At 38.6% G+C, this 19206-nt stretch overlaps 1 protein-coding gene across 2 annotated transcripts in view; it reads left to right on the forward strand.

The window, feature by feature from the left end:
* The window catches only part of ptgis (prostaglandin I2 (prostacyclin) synthase), an 84010-nt gene that overhangs the window by 56491 nt on the left and 8313 nt on the right, over positions 1-19206 (forward strand). For both annotated transcript variants that reach the window (XM_048549677.2, XM_048549678.2), the window contains 3 exons: positions 7211-7364; positions 11016-11197; positions 16831-16982. In XM_048549677.2, the coding sequence (XP_048405634.1) occupies positions 7211-7364; positions 11016-11197; positions 16831-16982 (488 nt within the window). The remainder of the gene's footprint in view (positions 1-7210; positions 7365-11015; positions 11198-16830; positions 16983-19206) is intronic.

A 19206-nucleotide genomic window follows, 5' to 3' on the forward strand; every position in this document is an offset into this window, starting at 1 on the left:
GTACTTACTAGAGTTTAGAAGAGTAAGACACAGCTTTAGTGAAACACATAAGATCCTGAAGAATGTTGAAGAATGCATGTGGAAAGAATGTTCCCTGTTGTGGGAAAATCTAGAACTAGGGACCTAGAACTGGAGACAGTGACCTCATATAAGGTGCACCGCAACATCTCATCAAGTCTCTGTCTACAAAGCCTGTGACACCGAGGAGTTTTACACAGAGAAGAATCAAGGCAGCAGATGCAAAGGAACACCTCCACATGTAAGTTCCCCTTCAAGGACTGAAACTATATCAATAGTTTCTTCATTCTCACTGAGTCAAATCCTAGAGCTTCCTCCCTAACTGCTGTGAGTACCTATACTGCATGGATGGCAGCAGTTCAATAAAATATCACTTTCTCAAGGGCTACTAGAGATGGGCAATAAATGCTGGCCATGCCAGCAAGGTTCACCTACCATAAGTAAACTGTTTAAAAAAATCACTAAAACTCGATTAGCTGTTCATTTACAGCCAGACTCTTTGCCAGAAGTATCTCTTCATTATGTCAGCTACAAATGTTGGAGTAGAATTCCAAGGTATTTCTAAATATTTTCTGTATTTTGTATTTTTAATTCAAAAATGTGTCTTTTTCAAAAGGAGAACTGCTACAGAGAGAGAGAAAAAAACGGCAGATTTAAATTCAGTGACTGCTGGCAAAATCTTGGGTTAAACTCTTTGAATGTCACACACTTAAATTGTCAGGGAAACTCAAATCAGGGAAAGACTTAGGAAGAAGAGATAATGAGGAAGGTTGACTATTTCTCTTCTCTCAGCAGAAGACCATCTCTTACAGGTATATCTTTTTACCCTCAAGAAATATAAAACAAAGTTTAAGCTCTACTTGAGTGCCTAGTGGATCGAATGCTGTCATACGTATCAGTCACAGTTGCTGTAAAGGTCACAGTCAATGATCTATCCCCTAGTTACCCACATGTGAAAGTAAAGACACTCTCACTTTGAATCCTGTCAACCAGTTAATAAAAGAAATCAGGACAAAGAAACTTCACTCAAACTGTAAAACCAAGAATCTCAAAAAATTACTGGTAACTATCCTGTCAATGTTACTGCTAATGTGCACTACAGCAGGTGCAAAGTTAAATGCTCTGCTTTTTCAAATCTTTTCTTCCTGAACTCACCTCTTATTTCCAATCTGTGCATATGTATGTTGTGTTACCAATTCTTCTCATATTCAATAATTAATAAAGCCCCTTTTTGTTAATTCAAGATATCCTGGTTAGTTTGTTTCTTTTTAAAGTTTATGTTCATTTGAGTTTGGGAGCAAGTTATCCATAAAGGAATTTTCTGAAGAAGGGTCTCGACCTGAAATGTCAGCTTTCCTGTTCCTCTGATGCTGCTTGGCCTGCTGTGTTCATCCAGCTCTACAGCTTGTTATCACAAAGGAATGGGACCTGTTTAAATTAACGTTGTAGCAGCCAACCAAGGTGGTGAGTGAATAAAGAAGGGGAATCAGTTCATCCTTCCTCAGACAGAAGCTTCGCAGTTGAATACCCTGTCTGGAATAATGGCAAATTGTGTAATCTCACCAAGAGTTTGATTATAATACGACACCCACTTCAAAATTACTGACTTGATTGTGATGTACTTTATCAGGTGCATTATATGAATAGGAGTTCTCTCTGTCAATGCATAACTGGAACTTCTGCAGGTGTTTCCTAGTAGTATGAATCTTGACCAGTAAAACAGCAACAGAAACCTCTTGTAATTTGTTTTTGAGCATTTCCACCAATCTCCAATTTCCACCTGTTAAAGTTACAATGGTAGATTCTGAGAAAACATGAATATTCTTGTCATCTGTTTATCTGGAATATCCACATTGTCCTCTTATTTCTGAGAAGCTTTAAGTTGTTGAAATAGCAAGCATGTTGACACTGATGGAGTATTTATATTGAGAAGTTGGGTTAACACATAAACAATGGGGGACAGTAATAAAATGGATAGATTTACTTGCATCCATAGCACTTCATGGAAACAACATACAGGGAGCCCCCAATTTACAAACGTCCAACTTTACAAACATGTGTACTCACAAATGCAATTCCAACAAGAGTGAAATTTTAAAGACCCAACAGATAAATGCTTCCTTGTACTTAACAACTGCTATTTCATATTGTCCTGCATTGTTATCTGACTTATGTACAAATGGACTTGCGAAAGGGATCAAGAGCAGAATTATTTGCAACCAAGGACTGCCAGTAAATTACTAAATGCACCTGTTTAGTTTGATTCTCTGTGATTTTCACAATTGTCAATGTTCCACAGAAGACTGGAAGAATCAGTGGAAATTTTCTCGTTTCCTTTTGCACTGAAAAAATGCTTTCCTCACGTTTTAGTAAAATAAATTGTAATAACTGAGCTTCTAAACTAAATTATTTTCTGTATAGCAAACATATAGAAAAGTGGCTGGAAAGAAAATGTGCAAGGAGGCTGTAATTGATTCTCTGGAATCTCCTTAACTATTAAATGCAGTACTGATAGTGGGATACCCTTTCATATTTCCTCAGGCTAATGAATAACTTGTTCTTACCATTGAAAAATCATAAGCAAAAACAAACTTGAGCACATTTGATTTGTAAGTTTTCAGAGCTAGCAATTTCAGATACATTTAATTAAATTGTCTCAAGGAGAGATAATTATGGAAAATAGATTTGATGTTTTAATGAAACTTTTAATATAGAGACATTTCCTTCAAAACATAAAACTTAATAAATATGTAGTCAGAAAGAAGAGTAGGCTGGCTTAGTGGAAATCAAGGACTATCGCAGGGTTGCCTTTTTGAGTGATCTGATTGATCAGACTTTTATGCAGTGCCAAAGAGCTAACTGGCAACAAGACGATCTTTCACTTGCATGACAATTTGCGCAATTCAAGATTACCAGCCTCCTAAAACATTTCTCAATTAAGACAGCCGACCAATTTAGAATTAATTCTAAATTGAAATATAGTATTCACATTTATTTAAGAAAGATATGTCACTTATATTGCATCAAATATATACTCTAAAGATTACAATGTGCTATGCTCTTAACTGCCAATATAACATTCAATGTATTATGACCAGCAGTTCAATAAAATATCACTTTCTCAAGGGCTATTAGAGATGGGCAATAAATGTTGGCCATGCCAGCAAGGTTCACCTACCATAAGTAAACTGTTTAAAAAAATCACTAAAACTCGATTAGCTGTTCATTTACAGCCAGACTCTTTGCCAGAAGATCCCGAACATGAACAATTTTAATGGTAACAGGATGACAGGGAGCTAAAAATATCTATCATTGTGCAACACACGATTGTTGTGTAATGCTTAACAGCATGCAGTATACATTAAAGTATCACCACTGGTTATAAATGGTATAACCACTGCATGTGACCAGATTTGTAAAGGTCCCATACTCCATCTTAATTGGGACTACTTGAAGCATGATACATTAGTGAAAGTGGATTAGCCTTTATAACCAAATAGCTTAATACATGAAAGCACTTGTGACTGTAATATATATTTATATATCAGAAGCCCTAATAAAAATCTGGTGAATCTTTCAATACCTTATCACCTATATCTCATTCTTAAGTAAGATGTGCTCACGTAAGTATTGCCACATCAGGTGTCAGATGCAATGGCACACAATAATGGCTGATCAATTAGCCTTCTAAATTGGTGAATATATGAAGATCTCTCTTCTGTCAAGTGAATTTTTGGAAATATTTTCTATTCCAGTTTTCCTTGCTTTTCTCAAAAGCTGTTGTTCCTTGTTTGAATACTTATTTAAAAGTAGTGACTTTTCTTGGATGTCTGTCCTGAATATCTCTGTTTCTTTGACCTTTTGAATGTGGAGAAGGGTTGGGGGATACGCAAACATTTTACAGTTTTTCTGCATAGTGGATAATTTCAGAGTAATGCACTTTAAATCTAAAGAAACAACAGCAGTGTAAATTAATGGAATTCTTTATAGCAGTACATTAAATTTCTCATTAAACTTCACAGAGGCAAAATGAAAAAATAAACCAGCTGAACCAGAAAAAGTAATATTAGGATCTGTGACCAACAAAGACCTTTTGAGAAGGTCTGGGTCTCAATCAGAGCAAAGTGGCTGTAAAGTTTGTAACTGGTAGACTCCATGCCAGTCCTCCTATAGACATTTGCAGTACAGATGGAGGCCATTTGACATAATTGACAATTTGACAGATTTGACATAATCCTGACCCTGAGCATATTCAAATAGGGTGGTGGTCAGACAATTATGATGAAATAGATTCAGTTAAGGGGCGTATGTGGCTTGAAGGATTTTATTGAAACTTATTGTGGCTCTCCATTCACATGTCCTACACTGAGCCCACCACGTTGGCCTCGTTATGGACCAGGACTGCTTAGAATCACACTCTATGTTTGGCCCCAACCTATTTGAAAGACAGCTCCAAAAGCTTGGTCAAGAATTTTAGAACTTAATTTAGACATCATTGGAACAATTTATCGGTCTTACAGTTGTGACAATTTAAGCAAATTGGAAACCCACACCTAGAGTTGAGCCATATGCTAAATTAGTCAGACCTTTCTTCAGACCTGGGCTCCTAACTTGTTGGCCTTAGTCAGAATTTTTTTCTTTAAGCCACCTGTGGTAATTAATGGTCATCCCTAATCATCCACGTGAAATAGATGGTGGGTTGTCTTCCTGAGGTGCTGCTGTCCAGTCTATGTGGTGGAGATATGCCCACAGTACTGCGGGTGTATGTTACCCAGTGAAGATGAAGGAGTAGCCGATATAGTCAAGTTGGTTCCTGAGCTAGGGGGGAACATGGATGTGGTGATGTTCCTACATGTCTTCTTCTCAGTGTAGAATTTGAGCCTTGGGTCCTCATTGTCAAAGAAATTCTGGCATGTCGCTGCAGTCAATGGAACTCACTTCTCCTCTTGTGTGCCTGATGTGGAAGGAATAATTATTTATGATGATAGCTAAGATGCCCACCAAGATAGCTGCTTTATGGTGTTGAACTTGGGGCTCTTGTCACACAGTGGCAATGCCCCAATCTCAGAGCTAGGAGGCCTAGGTTCAAGCCCAACCTGCTCCAGAGGTGTTTAATAACATCTATGTACAGGTTGTTTATAAAATATGTAAGGTGTTGAACTTTTGAACTTGATGGTGCTGAACTCTAACAATGGAGAGTACTCCATCACATTCCTACCTTGAGCCTTGTAATTAGTGAACAGGCACCACGTAGTCAGGAGGTGCGTTACTTTCTGCAGAATTTGCAGTCTTAGTCCAACATTTATGAATGCAGTGGTTTATCCAGTCCTGCTTCTGTAAATGGTAGACCCCAAGTTGCTGATGGCAGGAGACTCACTGTTGGAAATGCCATGCAAAGATGCTTGAATTCTTTCGTTGTGCAGATTGTAAGGGTCTGACACTTGAATGGTACAACATTACATACCACCTAAAAGTCCAAGCTGAAATGATGTCCAGGTCTTGCTGCAAGCTTATTTTAATACATATTTTAATGAGTTGTGAATAAATAAAACATTGTGTAATTGTCAGTGAACATGACCGATTCTGATATTATGATGAAGAGAATGTGATTCTTGACACAATCAAAGATAGCTGGATCTAAGATACGGTATGTCAAATGTTTGCAGTGACATTATGAGGCTGAGGTGATGGACCTCTAACAACCTCACCATTTTCCTTTGTGCTACTTATGATTGCAACCAGTGGAGAGTTTTCATTGTTTTCCATTAACCACAATTTTTCTTAAGCTCCTTTTATACCACATTCAATCAAAAGCTTAATTCACGCCATGCTTGCAATGCATATGAGCCAATTTTCTTTTTCAAAGTTTGAGGCTAAGCAGCAGGCCCTTAAAGGAAATGTTAGGTACGCTTAGAACAGTGGATAATAGGAGGAAGAAGTGATAAGAAGCTGGAAGCATGTTTGATATGCATTTGTGGCACAAAGAAAACTAAAATACTAAATCATATCAAAGCCAGTGGAAGGATCAGAAAATACAAAACTAAATTGAAGTTGCAGGTGTGTATGGAAGATTTGCATCCTTACTACAAATTAACTACATGAACAGCATTGGGAGTTACAAACTTACATAGAAACCCAAAGCATAAGAAATATTGAAGTACTTAGGAACCATGCCATAGGAAGTATAGAGATAACAAGGTGTAGAGCTGGCTGAACACAGCAGGCTAAGCAGCATCAGAGGAGCAGGAAGGCTGACATTTTGGGCCTAGACCCTTCTTCAGAATATCAGCTTTCCTGTTCCTCTGATGTTGCTTGGCCTGCTGTGTTCATCCAGCTCTATACCTTGTTTACTCAGATTTTCCAGCATCTGCAGTTCCCACTAACTCTGAAACATAGGAAGTATAAATTGGCCTTAGAGAGAGTACAACATAGATTTACCAGAATGATACTTGAAGAGATTATACAAATTAGACTCAAATACTTTAGAATTTAGTAGCTTAAGGGGAGATCTGGTTGAAGTATTCAAGCTGTTAATGGGAAAAGACAGGGTAAACATAAACTAGTCCTACTGACTGGGTATTCTAAAACTAGGGGACATAGTCTAAAAAAAATTCGGGCCAAACTGTTCGGCACTTCTGCGCAGAAAAGTTGGATGAGGTTGGAAAGTTCCCACAAATGGCAGTTGATGTTGTATCAATTGTTAATTTTTAATCTGAGGGGTTTGTTTGTTAAGTGAAGGTATTAGGGGATAAGAGCTAAAGGCAGGTATATGCAATTAAGCCATAGATCAGCCTTTAATGTCAAAACAGGCTTGAGGGGCTGAACAGTCTATTTCTGTTCCTATGTTCTTATCACTAACTTTGAACGCTTGGCTGTTTTATATTGACAAATTGTTTCATTCCCTATGTTTTAAATTAAAAAAAACTTGTAAACTGCATACAAATTAAATCACTCTGAAGCAGAATACATGATGATGACATCTGTTAGATTCTGTGAATGCATTGAATCTGCATCATTTTTGTGTTGAGTCTTTCACAGTTTTTCTAGAGGGTCTGTCAAAAAAGATTTCTCCAAACTGTGCTGTGCATGTCTATTTATAGCCGTTGGAATCTGACATGTATTGAAAACTCAATAAATAGAACCTTTCCTGCCAAAAGATGTAAAAACATAAACTTCTTTTGATTTATTTTAGGGTAATATTGGGCCTGCAGCATTTTGGCTCCTATTGTTCCTGCTGAAACATCCAGAAGCAATGTCTGCAGTTCAAGAAGAAGTCAAGAAAATCCACTACAATTGTGTAATGTCTACTATTAGTCAGCAAGTTCTTGACAGTACTCCAATTTTCGGTACATTTTTACTTAAAATATGGTTTTATTCATTTCACAATTATGAAAAGTTAATAACCAATTATTGCTATAGTTTTTGAAAATAATGGGATTGTCTCCTACTCAAATTGCAATTCTAGGACCCAACTGTATCAATTTCTATTGCAATATCTTGAATCTCTGATGTGGAATTAGACTATTTTCAGTTTTATCATAGATTTATTTCCTGACGTGATGTGTATTTTTTCCCTTAAAGTAACTAAATTTGTCAAATTAAGTACATTGACTTTTCCACATTCCCTTATTGAGTTTTTTTTATCAATGTGCAGTGTTGAGGATCGAGCGAATCTACATTGGGTATTACTGTTAGGTGCATGAGACCCATATTTAGGGAAGCATTGGTGCAAATATTGTTCTCAGATCAATATAAAAATAATTATTATGTAAATAATGTCTGGCCAATAGTGATTAATTTTGATTATGTTCAACTCCTCTTTGAGAATAAATGCAGTCGAACTACATTGGGACCCGAGGATAGGGTAACTGAATGACCTCATTCACAGTCCTTTGACCCTGTATCACTTGGTTTTGAAGCTGGTCATGATTGCTGGATGAAATAATTCTTTGTTTTAGTTGAAAGAGTTCTCCTTAAACGGTTTAACTATGTGAGCAACAAGTGGCAGATGGGTATAATGTGATGAAATGTGAGATTGTTTACAACTTAGTAAGCAGCTCTGTCAGTAAGAACAGAAAATCCAAATTTTCAGAAATTTTTCAGAAAAGGCTTGAATCTTTTAAATGTTGACGTTCAGAGACACTTGGGTTCACTTACACAAGGAACATAGAAATTTCGAATTCAGGGACAGCAAGCAATTAGGAAGAAAAATTATGCGTCAGTCTTTTTTGCAAGGAGATAGGAATACAAAACATCTGAAAGAATCCCTCAGTTTACATAGATTTTCATAAGACTACACCTGAAGTACAGTGGCCAGTTTTTGCTCTCCCTGTTCAAGGAAGGATATAGTTGTTTTGAAGGCAGAGGCTCACTAGGCTGTCCCTGGTATGAGAAGCTATTCTCTGATGGGTTGCTGAGTAAATTGCATCTGTATTCTCTGGAGTTCAGAAGAATACTCATGATCTAACTAAAATATATAAGATTCTGAAAAGTCTTGACAGGCAGACACTGAAAGGTTGATTTCCCTTACTTGGGTAGTCGAAAACACAGGAGTACAGTTCTCAGGATAAATTGTTGATCATTTATAACTGAGATTAAGAGAAATCATGTGATTCAGTGTTGTGAATTTTTGTTGCCATTCTGTACCCTAGAAGCTTGTGAATTGTTGATCATTGATTGTACTCAAGGCTGAGATAGATCTTTGGTCTCTCAGAAAGTTAGAGGAATATGTAGAGCAGAGAGTTAAGTGGATTTGTAGCATGATCGCATTGAATTAAGGAACAGGGTCAAGGAACCAAATGTTCTGCTCGTTCTGATATTCCTTACCTGTCTTAAGTTTACATTAAATATGTTCCAGCTGTCACTAGTTAACTATTTTCTGGGATCAACATAATTAATACAACGTGGAAAGAATGGTTTGACAAATTCAGAGTCAGCTTAAAGAGGAAAAAGCAAAGACATAGTATGGGAAAAGACAGACAGCTAATGCGAAAGAGAATCCAAAGCTTTTTGATGGTATACAAATGGTAAAAGAGCCATAAAACGGCTGGGTGAATTAGGGACCTAAAAAGGAAATTGCACATGGAGACAGAGCACTTGGCTGAGGTATTGAATGAATACTTCAAACAACGGAAAAGGTGCTTCCAAAATCATAATGAGTTGCGGTATTAGACAGGCTAACAATTAAGAAATAGAGTCATGAGAAAGGTTGACTCTACTAATAGCTGATGAGTCACCAAGGCAGGATGGATTGGCATTTGAAGATGCTGAGGGAAGTAAGGTTACAAATTTCAGGGGTAATATTCATAACCTTCCTTAGATTAATGGGTTGTGCAGGAAGACTGAAGGATTGCAAATGTTATGCATTTGCTCAAAAAAGTAAAGTAAATAGAAACCCAGAAGCTACAGGACCATCAGTCTAATTTTGATGATCGGAAAGCTTTAGAAAGAATAGTCCAGGGCAAAATTAATAGTCACTTGGAAAAATTTGAATTAATAAATTAAAACCAGTGTGGATTTGTTAGAGGAAAATCATTTTTAATTGACGTGATTGAACACTTTGGTGACAGTAACAAAGTGAGCCAATGTGGGTCACACAGTTGATATGGTGCAGGATCAAATTTATTTGAGCTTCTAAATGTTATTTGATAAAATGCCACATTACAGGCTTACCAGCTTGAAGTTATTGAATAAAAGGAGCAATAGCACATTTATACAAAGTTAGATCTGGGATCAGAAATGGAGCAGTTTTGAACAGTGGATTTCTGGATTGGAGAAGGGTACTCACTCGGGTTTCCTAGGAGTTAGTATTGAGATTTCTGCTTTTCTTGATACATAAATTAATGGCATTTACTTGGATGTATGATGTACAATTTTGAAATTGTCAGCTAATACAAAACTTGGAAGTGTTATGAAATATGAGGAAGGATAGATTTCAAAAAGATAAACTCAGGCTCGAAGAATGAATAGATATAATTTAATATAGAGAGTATAAAGTGTATAAAGAACAAAACTAAGTAAACTAAATGTCACCATTCTAAAGGAGGTACAGCATCAGAGGTAAATGTGCACAGATCCTTGAAAGTGGCAGGGCAGCTATATAAAAAACTTAAAAAGGTAGAGAAGACCTGAAATTTATAAATAGCGCCTTTAGGCACTACATTCCCAGGTCAAGTGCACAGATGATGGATATATCCCAGTCCCACAAACCTGACTATTAAAAATGGATGCCTGCTTTGCCCATTTTTGGTCTGGTGTGGTGATTAGTGGGCATTAGGGAAGGTGCAGGGTGGAAATGGATTGGGCATGGTGCTCTCATTTGAGATTCGAGCCTGTGACATGAGAGACGTTGGTGCAGCAATCCATTCCCGAGCAGGCCGGCCATACTCCTGAGCTTTGGAGCTGCAACACTGCACTGATACCATCCCCAAGAAAATAGAAAATGTCAGGTTCACGGGTGGAACCTAGGATTTAGAACTTCCTCTGACATCACCACAGAGAGCTTCTTTCTTATGGCAAAATTGGAGCCACAGAGTATAAAAACAAGGAGGCTATGATTAATCTTTGAACTACATTGTCACCACTGGAATATTTAGTACAATTCTAAACACCACAGTTTAGCAAGTTGCAAAAGCATGAGAGAGAGTCTAGAAAACATTTATAAGAATGGTCCCAGGAACAAGAAATTTCACTAGATAGAGGTGTAGATGCTGGGATTGTTCTTCTTAGACGAAAGAAAGCTGAAAGGAGATTGAATAGAGAAGTTCAAGATATTGAGAAGATTAAATAGAGTGGGTAGAGAGTAAATGTTTTCATTTGTGGAAGGATTGAGATTTCATGACGGTGTAAAAAGGACGATAAAATGAATCCCTTGTGTGTTTCGAGTATCACAATTAGTTTTCGACTGAAAAATTCAACAGAAAAGTATGGGAAAACTCAGTGGATTAATTAATTTAATTTTTGAAAGTATGGTGACATTCCTTCTCTTTTGTTAACAGATAGTATTTTAAATGAGACTCTGCGGCTGACAGCAGCACCATTTATCACTAGAGAAATTCTCCAGAGTATGGCGCTGCAGCTTGCAGATGGCCGAAAATATCACCTCCGCAAGGGAGACAGACTTGTTCTCTTTCCTTATTTAAGTCCCCAGATGGACCCAGAAATCTATGAAGATTCTGAGGTAAGTTAGAGTCATTTGATGACATGTTTCATAAATAGTTGAGAAACTATTCAAAATTGAAAATTTAAATAGTATAAATCCCTCATTGAAATGAAATTAATGCAATGCCATTCTCTTTGTCCAGCTTGCAAGGGCTGCAGTTTAAAATCATTATATACCGAACAAAATTATATTTTAATAAGAGATAGTAGGAACTGCAGATGCTGGAGAATCTGAGATAACAAAGTGTAGAGCTGGAGGAACAGAGCAGGCCAAGCAGCATCAGAGGAACAGGAAGGCTGATGTTTCGGGCCTAGACCGTTCTTCAGAAAGTATCTTAAAATCTTGGCTTGGGCTTTGCTTTTAAAGTACCATTTTGGTTCAATTGCTGCAGAAAGCCTTTGGTTCAAGTTGCACTCTAGCAGTGACTTCAAAATCAAGGCTAATATCCAATTCAATACCAAGGAGATGTTGCACCACGATAGATGGCATGCTGTGCATGAGGTTTTTAGATTAATTTAGCTCCTGGCTGGAAATCACAGCAATCAGTTTATTTAATCCTCTTGGTGGCAATCCAAAATGCATCAACTTTAACCTCACTGTCTTATCAGACTTTGTTCACACGTTGTTGGGGAGCCTGCAGACATTCTAAACATCAGGCATCATATAATGACAAACAGGGGTACTGATAATGTAGGGCCAGGCGATCCTGTAATAATAACAGGAAGCTGTTAACTGATTGTTGGATTGATGGACAGGCCTATATATTTGTTGTTTGGCTTGGCCAAATATTCCTGGTGACACAGGAGAAAGTAAAAAGCCCTCCCTCGTTACCTGCTTTGGATTGACAAGGGCATTTGGAAAAACCTTAGCTAAAACTGATCAAGACCTGGTAAATTCATTGGCATTATAAAAAAAGGGTCCTCCTGACTTCAGCTCAATGCTTTTCATGTCTGCTCAAAGAAGCAAATTAAAATTAGGATTGTTGGGGAAGGAGATGAGTAAGTGACTATGAGCGTTTTAACAATTTACCTAACCAGTTTCCATCAGAAGGGTAGGCATTAAATCTTTTGGCAGGAGTTACCCTCCTGGGGACAGTGTTCTGATCTCTGGTGATATGACCAAGGAGAATGGCAATGATTAAACATTCTAAAGATTTGTTCCTGGGATTGGCAGTGCTGGCAACACCACATGTATTCCTCATCTGTAGTTCCCATGAGAAAGAGGTAATGCTTTCTCCTTGAATTGCTATAAACATTTTGATAATGATGCATTCAGTCTGGTGGCTGGTGAGGAATTCCAGAATATTGACTTAACAATGATGAAGGAACAGGGATATGTGCCTATGTCATTTCAAGGTGATGCTCCCTTACCACCACTCCACCCCACTCCCCGCTCCACGGGTCTCGTCATTCCCGATAAAATAAATTCTTGATAATCTCGATAAAAGTTACAGGGTAGCACTGCCACAGCATCTTGCGGATCACAAAATGTCCTTATTTTCTTTTACTGGAATATCAACTGAAAGCAAATTAAATTCAGACTTTACAAGGGCAGTGTCATATTCTCACTGATATCATTCATAGTGCTGTAATTAGCACTGTTATTTCTGGCATATTTACTGATGTCACTCCATCTGGGTGTCTCCTTTAGCCGAAAGGGCAGTCTCCTGACTGGCAATATTCTCTTACAGTATTTACAGCACGAAAAGATGGCATCCAGGAAGAACAGCATTGCTTCAAAGTTTCTCTCATATTTGCTTAATTTTTAGATTTACAACAAACCTGATGGAATCCCTCACCCCCAAGATGACATTCCACATTAAGCAGAGATTCACCTGCACATCTGCCAATGTGGTATACTGCATCCACTGTACCCGGTGCGGCTTCCTCTACATTGGGGAAACCAAGCGGAGGCTTGGGGACCGCTTTGCAGAACACCTCCGCTCAGTCCGCAACAAACAACTGCACCTCCCAGTCGCCAACCATTTCCACTCCCCCTCCCATTCTCTAGAGGACATGTCCATCATGGGCCTCCTGCAGTGCCACAATGATGCCACCCGAAGGTTGCAGGAACAGCAACTCATATTCCGCCTGGGAACCCTGCAGCCATATGGTATCAATGTGGACTTCACCAGTTTCAAAATCTCCCCTTCTCCTACTGCATCCCTAAACCAGCCCAGTTCGTCCCCTCCCCCACTGCACCACACAACCAGCCCAGCTCTTCCCCCCCACCCACTGCATCCCAAAACCAGTCCAACCTGTCTCTGCCTCCCTAACCGGTTCTTCCTCTCACCCATCCCTTCCTCCCACCCCAAGCCGCACCCCCAGCTACCTACTAACCTCATCCCACCTCCTTGACCTGTCCGTCTTCCCTGGGCTGACCTATCCCCTCCCTACCTCCCCACCTATACTCTCTCCACCTATCTTCTTTACTCTCCATCTTCGGTCCGCCTCCCCCTCTCTCCCTATTTATTCCAGTTCCCTCTCCCCATCCCCCTCTCTGATGAAGGGTCTAGGCCCGAAACGTCAGCTTTTGTGCTCCTGAGATGCTGCTTGGCCTGCTGTGTTCATCCAGCCTCACATTTTATTATCTTGGAATTCTCCAGCATCTGCATTTCCCATTATCTCTGATGGAATCCAACTCAGTGACAGCTGTGACTAAACTATTTAACAAATAATACAGAATGATCAGTGCCAAAAGTATTACAGCCTCTCAATACACTCACTAGGATTAGAAACTTGACTGATGCCTCAGCATTAAAACGTATTATTGACCCTGTCAATCATTACTAGTCAAACAGCAAAAACAAAAATGTTAAAATACATGGGTGCTGAGACAACAGCTTTAGCTTACTATGTGACTTCATATATAACCAAGATGACTTTGGCTGAAGGAATTTTAAAGCCAGATCAAATACAAACTTGTTAAAGATTTAGTACATCCATAACTGACTCGGCCACAGTATGTCTTATGAAGAATAGACAAGATTAAGATATAGCCAAATCCATTAACCATAAGGAATGTCATCAGAGACAGAAATTATATTTCTGTAATGAACATTAAAACAGGAGATTAAAGCCTTGTATAGAAACATAGTTACGAGAGAAGTTCGATTCTTACAACAATCTTTGCTTGTGTAGAGCAAACAAACCCAAGGCATTTCTTGCTTATACAAGAATATATTTAAATACATTTGAGGATCTGGGAGGATCTGACAACTGAACAGACACTGTTATGCTTTGGCAGAACGACGCTAGATGCTGGTATTTTCCCACTGAGCCTTGGCAGCAGCTGCCCTAAGCTTTAGTGCGTACTTATAATGTTATTTCTCTTGACCTTTAATCACTTCACTAATTATATATTTATTCAGTGCCCTCCTTAAAAATGCTAACTGCGTTTGAAAAAGGGGCACATTAGGAGGCCACTAGCAAACATGATGCGGAGGTGCTGGAGTTGAATTGTGGTGGACAAAGTCAGAAGTCACACGACGCCAGGCTATAGTCCAACAGGTTCATTTGAAATCTCAAGCTTTCAAAGCACAGCCCCTTTGTCAGGTGCAGTGAGAGAGCACAGCATGCAGACCCAGAGTTTATGGGCAGAGAGATCAAGCGCAGAGAGGTTAAAAGATCATATAACTGGTGTGAGTGGAGTGTCAGATGACAAGTCTCTGCAGGTGACCAAGAATGTTAGATGATGAGTAAAGTGTCAACAGTTGAATAATCAGCAAAGGGATTATTTATAATCTGATTAAGAGAAAAAAAGAGATAATTACAAAAAATTAAAAATAAGGTGGTGCTGGTGACAAACTACATGACTGGAATAACATGAAAGGTATAAGAGTCACATATTGAGGGTCTAACAAAGGTAATAAGAAATTCAAAACTGTACAAACTAAATATGATGGAGAGATCATAACAACTTATCAAAGTGATGCTGCCAAAACAGAAAAGTAAAAAGATTTTACAGATGTAGAACTGTATAGTGGGGTCACTTGTAGCAGAAGATGAGGCCAAAATCCCGGCTGCGGCCATCTTTATGGCTATCAGTCTCTGCTCAGTGATTCTGCATTGTTGTGTATTTTAGAGTCAGCTTTGAAGGATGCTTACCCAAAGATGCTTAACCATTGGAGGCTGCCAACAGATTAGATTCCCACACCATCTGAGGTTACAATGCAGAACTCTCCTGCTCAACCTCTCCTCTTGACTTGAGATGTGATTACCTTCCAGTTAAACCACCACCAGTCATCTCTCTCTACTGAGAGACCAGCCTGTGGATGAATAGGATTTGGAGACTTTGCTTTTACGTTATTTCTGCATACTTTAATGTTCTCAGAAGCAACATATATGGCACTTATTGCTATACATCTGACGTTTCCCTGGTGTTGCCAATTTTCAGAGGCTTGTTTTCTATTCTATACCTTCCCCCTAAATTCTGGACAATGTAATACTGTCAAGCCATTAGAATTACAAAATTTTAAATATGTCACATTCACAGCATTTCTTTTGTCAACAAACTCTGTAATATTATCATAGGGGGCAAAGAGAATTTGTTCAGCATTTGTTTTCCAAAATGTCCTTCTGATGTTCACCAGTGCATTTTAGCACCAGTGAACATAGGAACCAAGAAACACAGGATCAGGAGTAGGCCATTCAGCTCCTTGAGCCTGTTCCACTGTTCAATGAGATCATGGCTGATCTGTGGCCTTACTCCATTTACCTACTTTTGGCCCTTATTCCCTAATACCTTTGCTTAAAAAAATTAAGTATCTCAGATTTAAAATTAATAACTGATCCAGTATCCACTGCAGTTTGTGGAAGAGAGTTCCAAACTTCTACCACTCTTTCTGTATAGGAGTACTTCCTAACATCTCTCCTGAATAGTCTGGCCCTAATTCTCAAATAATACCCCCTAGTTCTAGAATCTCCAAGCAGTGGAAATAGTTTATAATTATCTACCGTGTCTTTTCCTGTTAATGCCTTGAAGACTTCTATCACATCATGCCTTAATGTTCTAAAATCTGGAGAAAGCAGGGCTAATTTGTGTATTCTATCCTCATAACTTTTCTTTGAGGTCCAGGTAACATTCTTGTAAAAACATGTCGTGCTCCTTCCGTGGCTAATAAATCGTTCCTCAGGGGAGGTGCCCAGATCAGCTCACGGTACACCTGGATGTACCAGGGTCGTGTCTAACCAGAGTTTTGTATAACTACAGTATAACTTCTTCATCCTTGTAATACAGTCTTTGGGGAGAAATTTTGCAGAATTTTCATTTACTGGTTATTTCCAGTTGTTTATTCAATATCCAGGTTTAGATATAAATGCCAACATTCCATTAGCTTTCTTGAGTATTTTTAGCACTTGTTCATGAAATAATGAAGATGTGTGCATCTGAACCCCCCCAAATCTTTTTTTCTATCCCCTATATTAACTGCATAATATCTAGAAAGTACCCTGGTTGTAAAATGGTCCAGAAAGAGTCTTCCCTTTGTCACTTTTTGAGATTAATGTTTATTTTGAATGCTTTACAATCATCAGATATTACTCCAAAATCTAGCAATAAATAGAAGACAGGAACAGGAATTGTGTTCCTGTCAGTTACAATTAGTCTCGCTATATGGTTTTAATTACGATGCTTTTTCATTGACCTTACAGAAATTTAAATATGATCGATTTTTGAACCCAGATGGAACAAGAAAAACAGTTTTCTTCAAGGGTGGAAAGCAGCTAAAGCACTACAGCATGCCTTGGGGTGCAGGAACCAATGTTTGTATTGGACAATCTTTAGCAACAAATAGCCTAAAAGTGTAAGTGTATTTTAGATTCATTGTATGTAGTATACATTACTTGTATACAATCCTGTAAACACAAGTATTTCCATACAATTTGTCTTATCAGGTTGAAACTACTTAAGCTCACAAAAAAACTAATGTATCATGAGCGACAAGAAAGTCAGCAAAGCCATCAAACTGGAATGTCATACATTGCTGCTGTCTTGTTATTTCGCCAAACTTGAATACTCCTTAAATTGTCCTGAAAAATCCAACAGTCACCTGCTGAATGCATGTCCATATTGCAGAAACCCTCTTGTGGTTATTGTGTTACACTTCACTCAGGGAATCTAATTACTGTGGTAACATGCATGTTTACATTCATGCGGTAGGTTGCAGCTATGGAAATTTATGGTAGAACTACCACATTTCTTTCCATTACATGGTTGATTGGGAATCTCTCCTGCTCTTATCAACAGCCAATGATGTGTTTTGGAGGATTTGCAGGCTGATAAGCCAGCTGTTTGGCTGAGTTATGAATGCATCTTCCATGGCCATCAAGTTTAGACGTGGAATTTAAACCTAGGTCACTTGACTTGGACATAGGAATACATCACAAAATCTCTCAGAAAACTCCATAGCCACCTGAAATGCCCTAGTGTCATATTGGTTTCATCACCTTCATCACACAGACAGAGCAATGCATGCAAATGACTTTTCTTATATGTCAATTTGAATTGCATTGTTGCCTGTCGCATCTCAGGTAAGTTTGTCTTTTTCGGACTGGTGTGTTCTGTGCTGCAGGCAAATGCTTGGAATTTCCACAGAGGGATTTCAATGTAACTCCTGGAGGAACAGCACAAATAATTAAAGGTAGCTGTTCAGGCATTTTCCAGGATTTCTGCTGGACTTCTGAATATGTGGCAGTAAATGAAAATTCTGCAAAATTTCTCCCCGAAGTATTCTGATGATTGTTAAAAACTTCTGTCATCCATCCTGTTTATCTTGAAGTGGTCATTTCCTGTTGTTTATTCAATATCCAGGTTTTCTATCCACCAAGATGAAACATAAATCATGCTGACTAAGAATTCTGGCATTCTCACAACTGTTTCACTTTTGGGCAGCATTAACTAGCACAGCTTAAAGGTGTGAGTGGTTGGCCTGTTTGTAGTGTTCCACCTTTGCCAGGTCCATTACAGAGCTCGGCAATTCAAAATATACTCCACCTGTGTTTTGATGGAGCTGTGTCTGTTCTGTCAGAAGATGCGGCTAGCAGTACCTCAGAGAATTCATGACCCATTGGGGAACCCAGGTATTGAGTGAAAAATCAAAATAAGAACACTCAAATTCCTTTTGTAAAGTATTTCCTCCCTTACCTTTTGATAATGCCATTGATCAATCACAGCCACTCATCATTAATGTCAAAAATATTTGAATTCACTTCATACCTCTTAACCTTGAATAAATAAACAGACAAGGAAGGACACTATTACAAAATAATGAAGATTCTAATCAAATAAATCAATGCCCCATGGTTATAAAAGCCAATTATCTCAGTCCCAGGGCATTGCTGAAGCATTGGTCAGAGTTGGGTCCTAACCAGCTTCATCAATGATCTATAAAGTTAGAAGTTGGGATGTTCAGATTGTTGCACTAAATTCAATAACCATTTGCAATTCATTAGATTCCAAAACATTCTGAGTCTATATGCAGTAAGGTCTGGACAACATTAAGACTTGGGTTAATAGCTGACATGAAATATTCATGCCATACAATGACCACCTCTATCAAGAGATAATAAAACAAAGTCCCTTTGACATTCAATGGTTTTGCCGGCAGTGTTAATGCCCAGAGGTTGGCATTGACCAGAAACTGAACTGGACCAGCAGTATAAATACTATGGCTACAAGAGATTAGCAACTGAAAATTTCCTAGAGGTGGTAATACATCTCCTGCTTCCCTAAATCTTTTCCACCATCTACAAGAAACATCTCAGCGGTATGATAGAATACTCTCCATTTGCCTGGATGAGTGTGCTTGAGCAAATTGCAGGAAGCTTGATGCCACTGAGGACAAGATAACTTGCTTGATCAGAACCCAACCCACCACCCCAAACCTTCACTCCCACCACTAATGACACCATGGCAGCAGTGTGTGTTGAGTACAAAATGAACAGCAGCAGGTCAAAGGCGGAAGATATATGAGAATACCTTCACGTGTAAGTTCTCCTCCAAGCCAGACAATGTCCTGATATGGAACA

Source organism: Stegostoma tigrinum, chromosome 19 (assembly GCF_030684315.1).
Source record: "Stegostoma tigrinum isolate sSteTig4 chromosome 19, sSteTig4.hap1, whole genome shotgun sequence".
NCBI lineage: Eukaryota > Metazoa > Chordata > Chondrichthyes > Orectolobiformes > Stegostomatidae > Stegostoma > Stegostoma tigrinum.